The 12,984-nt window shown below is 36.9% G+C and overlaps 1 protein-coding gene across 1 annotated transcript in view; it reads left to right on the top strand.

Annotated features, from left to right (window-relative positions):
• Positions 1–1,651: 1,651 nt before the first annotated feature.
• LOC121370612 (cilia- and flagella-associated protein 36-like) overlaps positions 1,652–12,984 on the top strand; it is a 31,024-nt gene continuing 19,691 nt past the window's right edge. The window contains exons 1-3 of the mRNA XM_041495960.1: positions 1,652–1,848; positions 8,995–9,059; positions 12,474–12,584. Coding sequence (XP_041351894.1) covers positions 1,743–1,848; positions 8,995–9,059; positions 12,474–12,584 — 282 coding nt within the window. The 5' untranslated portion in view covers positions 1,652–1,742. The remainder of the gene's footprint in view (positions 1,849–8,994; positions 9,060–12,473; positions 12,585–12,984) is intronic.

Genomic DNA, 12,984 nt, shown 5'->3' on the forward strand with positions numbered 1-12,984 from the left:
CATTTGGGAATTCTGACATGTAGTCATCAGAGGAAACCCACTTTATCTTTCCTAATGCAGCGAGGGATCTTTTATATGCACTTTTTTCACAGACAGGGAAGCACATACCACAACCTTTGTCCAGTTGTGGTGCACTGGTTGGGACGAGAAAAAGCCCCCAATTACTTGAATGGATCCATCGGGGTGGTTCGATCCTGCGACACAAGCACCTCAAGCGAGTAATCGACCGACTAAGCTAGATCCCTGCCCCTTTAAGTGGATGTAAATTAATGCTGAAATCTTGGGGTTTATATGTATATAACGTTTGTTGTAGTCTGTCTCTCTGTCTCTCTCTCTGTCTCTCGCTCTGTCTCTCTCTCTCTCTCTCTCTCTCTCTCTCTCTCTCTCTCTCTCTCTCTCTCTCTCTCTCTCTCTCTTCTCTCTCTCTCTCTCTCTCTCTCTCTCTCTCTCTCTCTCTCTCTCTCTCTCTCTCTCTCTCTCTCTCTCTCTCTCTCTCTCTCTCTCTCTCTCTCTCTCTCTCTCTCTCTCTCTCTCTCTCTTTAACGACAGAGCACATTGACTATTGCATGGATGGCAAATATTTGGTATTTTTTTAAATATGAAATCTTAGATGAAACCCGCCACATGTTCCCATTAGCAGCAAGATATCTTTTATATGCACTTTCCCACAGACAGGACAGCACATACCACATACTTTGTTATATCATTCGTGGGACACTATAGTTGGGACAGGTAGGCCTATGTATTTTCTTACACACCCGTTGGTATGAATATACTATGTGTTATTTATGATTACACATACTTGTTAACACATGTACGTGTGTTAACAATTTCAAGACATACGACTGGCTTCTCCTGGGTGATGACCAGGTCACCAATGCCATACGTCCAATAAAAAACCAGCGCAATGGAAATCAGTTACACTGTGACGTATAGTTAACCTGATAATCATGTGTCTGTGACGCGTAAGTCAGCTACAAGTGCAACGGCTGTAAATAACTTTTAGTTGAAAAAGATGTTAAAATTTGCTTAAAACCTGTTTTTTTAGGATATGTAAGAAATAGAATAATACATTCGTGTCCGTTAGATACCATTTATCTCACAACGAGTTGTTTTAAAATGTATCAAAATTAGCAAAAGCGAGTTTGATACGTTTTTAAACAATGAGTTGTGAGATACATGGTATCTAACGGACACGAATGTATTATTATCTGTATATTTAACCATTAGATCAGTGACGGATCCAGAAAATCCATTTAGGGGGGGGGGGGCCTAATGGCACGTGGACGAAGATCACTAATGTTCCCGAAGGGATTCCTCAGATTCTGCAACGTAAACAATTATCCGGGCCAGGCCCCTGCCCCCCCTCCCCCTTCACTAGGCTGCTCCTCCCCCCCCCCAATATGACCATACCAGGCGCGTTTTGGGGGGTCGAAACCCTCCCAGGCAGTTCAAGCAAATTTTATTAAAACAATGGTCGTCAGTCTCGACCCCTCCCCTTGCTATATAGCCTAATGATTGGGGGGGGGGGGGTAATCATGAAAATGTTTATATAAAATTAAATCATTCCATGTGACAATAAAATCATCGTCTACGATAAACATCAAAATGAATGTAAATTTGTTTAGTGACGCTAATGATGGGAGGACGATGTACGATCAAAGGGAGACAAACGTGACCAGCACATACTTGTCATTCCTTGTGATTTCGATTTTGTGCGCCTTGTCACCTGTGTTTACAAGATGGCGGCGAGCAGGAACGAATATGTACTAGATGAATTAATATGCTACCTTAGCAACCCTCTGTTCCAAGTTCCAGTTATATCTTTTATGGAGAACAATTGTATCAGTACGTATTTAAATGAGATTACAAAATTAAGGTGTTGGCAACGTTTCGATAGTTTCTGTATATTTTCTTGTTTACCTGTAGCTATCGCAACCTGTTATCGTCGTACTGTTTTTTTTTTTGGTTTTTTAAGAAACATGACAGATCTCTATATTTAGGCTGTTGTGTCCAACAAAAATTGTTCATAATTATTTGGCACTTTGTACTATTAATACATAATAATTTAGGATATGTTGAGAAATGTCAGTTACTGAGTTATTTGGCCGAGTAATCGGCCGTTAGAGAGCTAAACAACATTCACCAATTTTATTACCGCTATCAACCATCGGAGACAATTCTGTAATGAAATATTTTTGGTTCCAGTCAGTGCACCACGACTGGTACATCAAAATCTGTGGTATGTGCTGTCTGGGATGATTCATATAAATGATCCCTAGCTACTAATGGAAAAATGTAGTGGGTTTCTTCTCTTAAGACTAGGCCTATATGTCAGGGTATCAGGTCGTTTTGCCCTTATTCCCGATCGCCCCGTGTCGTTTCGCCCCCATACCGGTTCGTTTCGCCCTCTATACAGGGTCGTTTCGCCCTCATGTTTATGTTTGTGAATGACGAATCAATTTGTTTACGTGACTCTAGTTGCAAATCAGATATAGGTTATCAATTTGTAACCCTTTATCAACCATAAACACCATTTATATGTATATGTTATTATGTGCAATATTTTAAAGAACCCCTCCCCTCACACCATCCCAGTTCCTACGGGCCTGATGTATTTTATATATTAATAAGTACAAAGACTAGCCTACACAATGATATTGTCAATAGGACATATTAGTTATAAAGTGTTTTGGTGTGTGTGTGGGGTGGGGGGGAGGGGGACCGCTTTTCTGCAAATTTGCGAAATTGGCCTCTGTAATATCCATTGACGTGTCATGTTTACATCTATGCTGAAGAAGATTTATGATGAAATATTAAAAGGAGCATTTGCTTCAGTTTACATTTAAATACATGCAGTTTTCTGCTGTCTGCCATTTTGGTTTTTTATGGAATACTCTTCAAGTGGGGTGAAAGACTCTAAAATATTAATATAAAATCAATGATCTCTAGTGGTATCTTTAAACATTGTAAACAATCAAATAATATTAATAATAATAAAATAATATGACGTCATCACATTTGTATTTATATCATAACATGTTATTGCATTCAACGGTTGTTAGATTAAGTCATATCCTTTCACCCCTCTTGTAGAATATTCCATAAAAAGTCAAAATGGCAGCTGGCACAAAATTACATGCTTTTTGCCCTATGCGATCTCGGCGAAGTCGATACAGGTGACATGGTTATCATCTAGTATGTGGAATCCATGCCATTGTAATTGTTTTTTCAAGATTTCTGTCTGGACAAAATGTGGGTAAAATCTGGGCGAAACGACTCGGGGTCGAATAGGAATAAGGGCGAAACGACCCGGATTCATATGTCAGAATTACCAAATGTTTCACATCCAGTAGCCGATGATTAATAAATCAATGTTCTCTAGTGGTGTCATTAAACAAAACAAACTTCAACTGTAATGAAAATGCAGAATTTCTGCCAGTCACTGAGTAGGCAAAGATTCCCACTTTAAAACCACGCTTACTGTATGTTTGATGTTTAAATACCTTTACATTTATTGTTTTTGAGTTGGCTAATAGCACTCTTGCTCCCTACCTCTCCTCTGAGACTAGTTCAAAGAGAATAATTTTTAACTCCCCTTAGTGGTGCTGTAACAATAAACCAGTATATTGCAATGTTTCTTCAGCTCGATATATGAACCATGGTACAGTTACTGTTTTGCATATAGCAATTATTACACGTTATCAGTTGCGTAGCATGGGTTGCCAGTGCCCGGGACAAGGCAAGTATTGCGCCCCCTAACCAGTGGACCGTTAGCACTCCCCGAGTTCCTTCCACCAGTCCAGAATTTTGCATCCAGGGCAACCTCCCCAGTGGCCCCACCCATGCTACACCACGGTTTCTAGACGTTTCGTACCCAAACCTGTTCGTACCATACCAGTTCGTAATCAATTAAATAATGTCATACATTACACCTAACATTTTTTTTTTTTTTTAAATACACAAATATAATGTTATATTACAAACATATTGTAACATTTAGCAAAAGATTTGTTGTACTAATCACTCAGTATCTTTTATAAGCATTAAATGAGCAATTATGTGCTGTGCATCACTGAAGCATTCTGTTTCGTAACCAAAAAGCATACCTTTTCGTAACCAAAAAGCATACCTATTCGTAGCCAAAGAGCAATTCTTTTGTCTTGTAATTTGGTGTCGATTCCACATGCAGCGATGGTGTTTATTGTTATGTATAACCGTTCCGAGATACATTTCGCAAGACTGATCCTCTCTTCGTACGTATATATGCTCAAAACAAAAACATTCATACACGCTTACGTGCGCACACGCACGCACATATTACAAAAATATAATCTGATATCCCATGTTTTTGGAATGTGGAATTTTTTTTAGGTCTAATAATGCCTACATTGTCCGATATAATACATTTTTGATAGAAGAATACATCTTTTTGTTTTAATTTATCCATTTGCTTTAACACATATTTAGTATCTGTCGCAACACGTCCAATCTGCTTTTTGCTTAGTCCGAACGGACATAGAAAGTAATGTGTTTGAAATATATCGACAAATAAGCTGATTTCGCTTGACATGATTCTTCGTGACAATTTCTAATCGCTAATTATTAAAATGCAGTTGGCTTGGATTTTTGTTGTTTTGTTTTTCATTAAATAACATGTACAAATGTGGGTACGAACTGGTATGCCGATGTTCCTCTGGTTACGAACTGGTATGCTTTTGGGTACGAACCGGTATGGTACGAAACGGTATGGTTACGAAACGACCTGATACCCTACACCACTGCACATTATTGTTTCCTTGTAAAGCATTTTACTGTTAAAAGGCCACTGTCTTTTAAAAAAAAAAAAAAAGAATAATGGCACACCCTTATTTATAAGCCCTACCTCTTCTCCCATTATCGATTGGGAATTGTTATATTTTTTTATATAAAACGATTCTCAAACATGTTTAAAATGTTTCAATTGGCACAAGTGTGATAATTGATAAAAGTTGTATTTTGTAATAGGTACATTTAGACAAAAAATTACAACTTTTTGGTAAGGTACATATTGGTTTAGGTACGTTTTGGCTGGGTATGTTTTGGTTTAGGTACTTGTTTCCAAAACATGTTGAAAATTAATTGTGAATTAATGTGTATGAGTTTTAAAGTTACAGTCTCTGATTACCATATTATAACATCATGTACAAATATGAAATACAAGCTCAAATGCACTTTGAAAAAACTTGTGTGTGTTCGCTATGAATGGAAATCGTCAAAAGTATACGCTCGATTCTTTGCTCGGCAAAGCACAAACAACAGCCTGTTGTCAATTTCAGTTAACACGTGCGTTTGCGGATTTGAAATTGTAGGGTTCGTCTCAAAAAATGAAATGTGAAATCTTGCGCTGTTCGAAGAATGTTCGGTTGAGGATACGGTACTAGAGTCTTTCGTTAAAACCGGTTTGATCTTGACAACGTATTATCAACAATCGTACCTTCCTATTTCAGAATTAATATTTTATAAAGTGTTAGTAGAACTTTCAAAGTTTAGTTTGTATACTATTAACACATTAATCATGTATATATTTTTTTTAATAAAATATACTAATGTAGACAATGAATGTTTTAATTTTTTAATTTTACGTGTGTTAAAATGACAAATTCAAATAAATATTTTTTCATTTGGAAAGGGTAAATTTAGTGTGTTTTGTTTAACGACATCAATGTTAGAGCATATTGATTTAAGAGGAAACGGGTGCATGTGCAGCTGGGGGTCGAAACCTTTACCTGCCCAAGCTAAAAAAAAAAATTATATATATTTTCTGGGGTTGCATGGCCCCATATAAACTTTGCTCAACACAGTCTATAATCCCAACTCTGATGAAATCCATGCACATGCGCCTTGGAAACCCGCTAAATTTTTTTAGCAAGGGATCGTTTATATGTACCATCCCACAGACAGGATATCACATACCATGGCCTTTTTTATACTGGTCATGGCGCACTGGCTGGAACGAGCCCGCCGATGGGGATTGATCCTAGACCGACCGCGCATTTCCAAAAAATACCTTTTTAGGTCTAATTAATGAATATAGAATACTAAATGAGCTTGCCTGTCATACCATTTTTATGAAATGAGTGAACAGTTTTGGTATCTAATGAGCGAAAGCGAGTCAGATACCAACACTGTGCACGAGTTTCATAAAAATGGTACGACAGGCAAGCTCGTTTAGTATTTTATTTATTACAAACCAACTGTAAACAAGCCGCAATACAGAAATAACCAAATGCTGAGACTTACTGAAGGTTATTTTTCTACGAATTGGGCCAGGAAATGATCCACGTCACATGTAAACTTAAACGACGTCACAGTGAGTAATGAGATGTCATCAGTGTACAATGCACAAAGGTGTTGAAATTCACAATAATGACTGTTGATCGGACCAGCAAAGATTGAGCTGAGTGAATGGAATTGACTAGATGCGATGCTGACATTTTGTACATAGGGCTGCAAAAATGAGTAGCAGTTTGACGACAGACACTTGCCGCAACATCGTTTTCGCTTCGTACACAATAGGCCCAAATATAGCAGCCCATCTTATCGCAATCTCAATTCATTTCCATACTTTGTAATGGTACACTTCTAAATTACACTATTTTGAACAAACACGGTTAGATACGTTATTAATCTCTGAATAAAACATTTTCAACAGCAATTTTGTACTTTATGTTTTCTAGCGTTCAGAAAAAGGACGAGTCATGCACCCAGGTTATTGTAATGCAGGGAGATGCAAAGTGATGTCATTCAGATTTAAAAAAAAATACTGTGCCAGTCTGTGCGTGCCATTATTACCCTAGTTAGATATTAAGTAATTGTTATCACATGAGTAATATCTTACACTGGTGTGTAATAAATAGAAATAATATATAGTCTTGATAAATGTTACGTAAATCGAACACAACACTTTCTTCCTCTACCCCTAGAGCGTTACGTAATTATTAACACCCCCTTACATGTAACGCATATACCAACCGCTGGCCACTGTTAAAATGTCAAGGCAAATCCCCCACCGACCCCTGGAAAGGTGTTATACCATACATCTATGGATATAAATTTATATGTTTTGGAGATATGAGACGACCCCTCAATCAAGACAGTTAAATTTGTTCAAAATCACGTGAGAAGCTCAGCACCTGTGCAAATCAAGTAAAGTCCCAGTTCTACCAGCGTCCCGCTATAAATGAAGAAAATCAAAGCTGGCCATTGAGTTTGTGGTTGACCTAGATAATGTAGATAAGCGAGCACTGCGAAACTATAGCGATGTGGTGGACCTTTCATGTACCAAACAGAACTGGATCATCCATTCTAAATGCTTAAATAATAAAACTATTCCAAGGACTGCAGCTTTAACATATATAAATAGGTATGTTTTGACCAAAATATGGGTTTGTTGTGGTAGGTACATTTTAGGATGTGTGCATTTTGACCAAAAAGGGGGTATGTTTTGACCAAAAGTGGGTACGTTTTGTTTGGGTACTTTTCGGTTTTGGTATGTTTTGACAAGCTCTAAATTATTTATCATGTCAATTTGATCAAATAAACAAAGTTCATTAAAATGTTTATTCCTTCTGCTTTCATTTGAAAAGTGACAACTATAAAAACTATAATAAATATGCTATGCAAATCCACTTTTGATTTGTACTGCCGACATCTTTGTTACTTAACACAGAAGTGGCTATATACATGCACATAGTGGCTGTCAGGGTTTCGGCCAGAGGGTAAAATGGGTATGGCGCCATACCCAAATGTTTTTCTGATTTTTTTTTTTTTTTTTTTTTTAAGTTAACCTTTTGACAAAATTAATGACTCTCATCTTTACACCGGCCTCGGTGGCGTCGTGGCAGGCCATCTGTCTACAGGCTGGTAGGTACTGGGTTCGGATCCTAGTCGAGGCATGGAATTTTTAATCCAGATACCGACTCCAAACCCTGAGTGAGTGCTCCGCAAGGCTCAATGGGTAGGTGTAAACCACTTGCACCGACCAGTGATCCATAACTGGTTCAACAAAGGCCATGGTTTGTGTTATCCTGCCTGTGGGAAGCGCAAATAAAAGATCCCTTGCTGCCTATCGTAAAAAGAGTAGCCTATGTGGCGACAGCGGGTTTCCTCTAAAACAATCTGTGTGGTCCTTAACCATATGTCTGATGCCACATAACCGTAAATAAAATGTGTTGAGTGCATTGTTAAATAAAACACTTCTTTCTTTCTTTCTCATCTTTACTGTATTACTTTCCTAACCCTAACCCTAAACATAACACATTTTCTTTCTTGGGAAGGCCCCCCCCCCCACCCCACCCCACCCCACCACCTCCTGTTGACCGTGGTTGCATTCAATTCCATAGTGCCATACCCAAAAATATCTTTCTGGCAGAAACACTGGCCGTGTATGTAGCCTTGGCTATTGAGGGCTGGCTATCTGCATGATGTCATATTTGTGGGGGAAATCCAGTGTACGGTCACCACACCCCATCTAAACTTTTCCATCAGTAGCATGGGTTACGTACTAGTCGATTATATTTCAATATGTATTGCAATACGGTTTTGACTGTATACATGTATTGTATTAATATGGTAATATCTTGAATGGATTTCCATGACCTAAGTTAGGTGAATGTCATGGTCTACATTAATCACTAATACATGCACTATGGGAAGTAACCCGGCAACCCCCTTTGAACAGTTGCACACACACAAAAAATAAAAATGAATGCCATATGTTTCACAAAGTAATGTCTTGTGTTCAGTGTATTTATATTTAGAAATCAGGTACCAGATGTTGTGACAAAGGAAAAGTTTTATACATATTAAACACTTTGTATAAAATTAAACATTTTGAAAGATTAATTATATTTGTTTAATGGGCAAATGCTGTATGCATAAGCAATCTAAAGTTCCCTGATATTATGATTGTCTATGCAGAACACTTTGTAAATTAGCTTTTTTGTTTTCCAGTATTTGAGCCAAGTTGTGAAGATTCTTCAGAGTGCAAGCAAGTACACAAAGACTACAAGAAAATGGTTTGTATTAGGCTAGCTTGTTCATTGCTTTTTGGAACTTTTATTTGAAAAGTATACAGGAAAAACTATAAAAGTAACATTTTACAGTTTTGAGAAATATTGATTTTAAAGGTTGACTGCCCAAATGTAATGAGATTCACTGCATACATAAACAACACTGTATTCTTATGGGTCAAAAACCAGTCACATAACCTTTCGTAAATAGTGATATTGCCCTGAGACGGTCCCACGGGTCCATCAAAAGTTATATTGCCCTGACCATTGAAAATAAAAATGAGACAAAATTCTATCCAATTAATGAGTAGGTAACGTAATGCAACATCAGCTGCTAATTCTAATGTAAACAATCGCTAACTTGTGACAAAACACTTTGCTGTCCTTCAACAAAAAGATAACATCTTTAGTCATACTGAGTTTAATTCCGCAAATACGACAAAAATGTCGGTAATTGTCAAATTGTGTATGGAATATCTCACAGATTTAGAAACGTACATAATACATCAAGATGCAGTTGGAATCTGCACTCTCAGGATTTTATGTTACAAATAAAAAAATTCATTTGGAGGTAATCATTAACTGTTCAGTATAAATGTATGTTCAGATTGATCACATTTTGTGTTTTATTTTGCCATTAATATGATTTCGCCACTCTCTCTGGTTATAATGTCTTGAATTTGATTTTTTATTTCGGTAATGTTGCAACTGTTTATTTCCGCATTCCTTGTGACGTCACTAAATCCCATCAGTTAAACGCATTGTGGGAAATTATTAGCATTGACATATATTTCGATTCTGATAAACAAAGCAGGAATCTTATGGATGACATTATGTAATAAAACAATTATTGACCACATTTTGAGCAATATCATGTTTTATGGACCGAAGAAATTGGTATTGACCTTGGCTGTTGGCCTCAGTCAATATCAATTTCTTCAGTCCATAAAACATGATATTGCTCTCAATGACGGTCAATAATTGATCAATATTTTACTGCTGTATGATATTATTAATTTACAAGATATAATGTTTTTGTTGATTTTAATATTTAAACAAATTAATATTACATAATAATAATATTTTTATTTTTTTTATTTTTTTAAATCCCACTGCCCCCTTTCCTTTTTACTCCTTTGAATTCTATCTTATTCGTTCCTGATCTGGCAACTCGTCCATCCCAGTCCTTATCTCCCCAACTGTGACATGCGCTTGTCTCTTGTGGCTATCCGTGTTGATATTAATATTAATAGGTGTTTTTATCTTGTGTTCATTGACTTTTATTTATTTAAAATGACTATGTTTTTTTTTAACAATGAAGGCTATCAGAATGAATTGTTTACTGGCAAAAGAAGATAATGATTTAACTGGTTTCACAGACACACAATGGATAGTCAAACAAAAATCTCTGTTTTGTCAAAGGGCAGGATGTAGCCCAGTGGTAAACCGTTCGCTTGATGCGCGGTCGGTCTAGGATCAATCCCCGTCGGTGGACCCATTGGGCTATTTCTCGCTCCAGCCAGTGCTCCACAACGTACACAATGTACTATCCTGTCTATGGGATGGTGCATATAAGAGATCCCTTGCTGCTAATCGAAAAGAGTAGCCCATGAAGTGGCGACAGCAGATTTCCTTTCTCAATATCTGTATGGTCCTTAACTATATGTCTGATGCCATATAACCGTAAATAAAATGTGTTGAGTACATCATTAAATAAAAACATCTCCTTCCTTCTGTTTTGTCAAAATGTGACTAAATAATTGCCTTTCTCTTGTAAGATTGAGAATGTCCCCTTGTAAAAATCTTGACAAAAACATAAACAACAAGCAAAACTTTCTTACCAATACATGCAAGCACAGTGAAACCTCTCTAAACTGGACATTCTTGGGACCAAGGAAAATATTTCCTGTTTTAAGAGGTATCTGGTTTAAAGAGGTTAAGTTATGTACTGATTATTAAAACGGGACTCTGAAAAATGTCCGGTTGTGATGGAATTCCAGTTTACGGAGGGTCCGGTTTTAAGAGTTTTCTCTGTATTGTATCTCTCATATCTTGAAATCCATATAATATATTTAGCTTGCATTCATGTATGTGTTATATTTTGCTTGCATGAACATGTAGCTATGTGTTATATATATCTTGTTTGGCTGGGTATTCCTGGGATAGATTGTTTCATATCAGGGCTAGCTCGATCCGGCACTCACCAAATTCACCAACTGCGAATTTTGACAACAGATGGCAAATTTTATTTTAATTTGGCGAAATAATTTTATGTAATAATAGACATTTTTTAAAGAAAATAACTGTTGATTTCTACAATTTTTTGAAGTTTAATAAAAAAAAAAAGGCAAATGTTTTGGCTCATCCAAAGCTAGCCCTGTATATTTGAGACCAGGACTTCTTGTTTCATATCCCTCAGCATGAGATCAACTCTCAACATGATAAATAATCTGTTTGATTTGTTTTTGTGATCTCATTCTATTTGTTCTGCGTTCTGTCAGTGTCATCTGACTGGCAGGATCTAGCTCATATTGTAGAGCACTTGCCAGAGATGCTTCGAGGTAGTACTAAACTCAATAACTTCCGGCTGGGTCACCAAACCTTTTATAGAGAAGTGAACACCACAAGTCCTGTGATTGGTGATGAATGTGAGGGTGTTGGTTGTAAAACTAAATAGTTTCATCTGGGCAAAAAATTTATGCAATTGTATTTCATCTAGTACCACTGTGTCAAGTAGCCTTAATTGTGCTTGAAACATGTATGGAGTGCCTGTAAAAAAAAAGTACTCAAATTTTGTGCTGAACTAGAGTAGTCATAGACACTACCCGTTATCTCAGAAATGAGCAGCTTGACCCTAATTTTTTTCTGATTCACTTTAAGGGTGAGGGGTGGAAGTATTCATATTCATGGTGTTTATGGCGATTGATATGCTGCAAGTAGGACTTTTAGCCACATATGTTACTATTGTCGTCTATGGAATTTGATTTGGTAGTATACACCCTAGATTGTAGGATCCACCCCCCCCCTCGCTGGACCCAGTCTCTGATTGTTTCTTGTCCCATTTAATACCCCATGATTGGTATATCAAAAACTGTGGTATGTGCTGTTCTGTCTGAGGGATAGTGCATATAAAAGATCTCTTGCTGCTAATGGAAAAAATTTCCTCTTAAACTATATATTAGAGATGGGTGTTATTAACATTTCATGTTCGGTGTCGGTGTCAATATTTTGGGGGTAATATACTTTGGTCATAACAGGTAGAGGTATGTGTTAACAAGTACCGTATGTGTTATCAAATATAACGAATGATGTGATCCTCACCAACAGGTGTGTTAGAAAGTTTGTTTTGTGGATGATTTGTGAATTAACACCTGCCATTTACATGTAACTGTAATAGTGAATTTTGGCTACTGTTTGCAGATTGACACTCTACTGAGCAGCTTTCTGACCGACACGGGACTCTCTCATGACCAGATTCTTCGTGCTCTGAAGGACTTGAATTCTAAACCAGAACTTCGAGATATCTTTCAGGTTATTTCCCATTTATCACTCATCATGTTCTCGGCCCTGTTTTACAAAGCGATCTTAGGGCTAAGATCACCGTAAGTGCATATCCACCTTATGATCTTAGTGCTAAGAACACTTGGTAAAACGGGGCCGAGAACATGATGAGAGATAAATGGTTTTAATTTTAATTTTACTATTATTTGTTTTTATTCGTAAATGAATGCTATACCACTTAACCAGTTATTTGATTCCAACACCATAGCAAGTTTACATATATATAGAGCATTTTTCATTTGTTTGGACACTTTTTAACTTAAATTATTTCATAAATCTTACTTTGTTAGTACAATTATTACAAACTGGCTTTGAAAAAAAGTATGCATAATTAATTCCTAACAACAAATTTAATTACTATTGTCATTTC

The sequence above is a fragment of the Gigantopelta aegis genome, chromosome 4 (assembly GCF_016097555.1).
Source record: "Gigantopelta aegis isolate Gae_Host chromosome 4, Gae_host_genome, whole genome shotgun sequence".
NCBI lineage: Eukaryota > Metazoa > Mollusca > Gastropoda > Neomphalida > Peltospiridae > Gigantopelta > Gigantopelta aegis.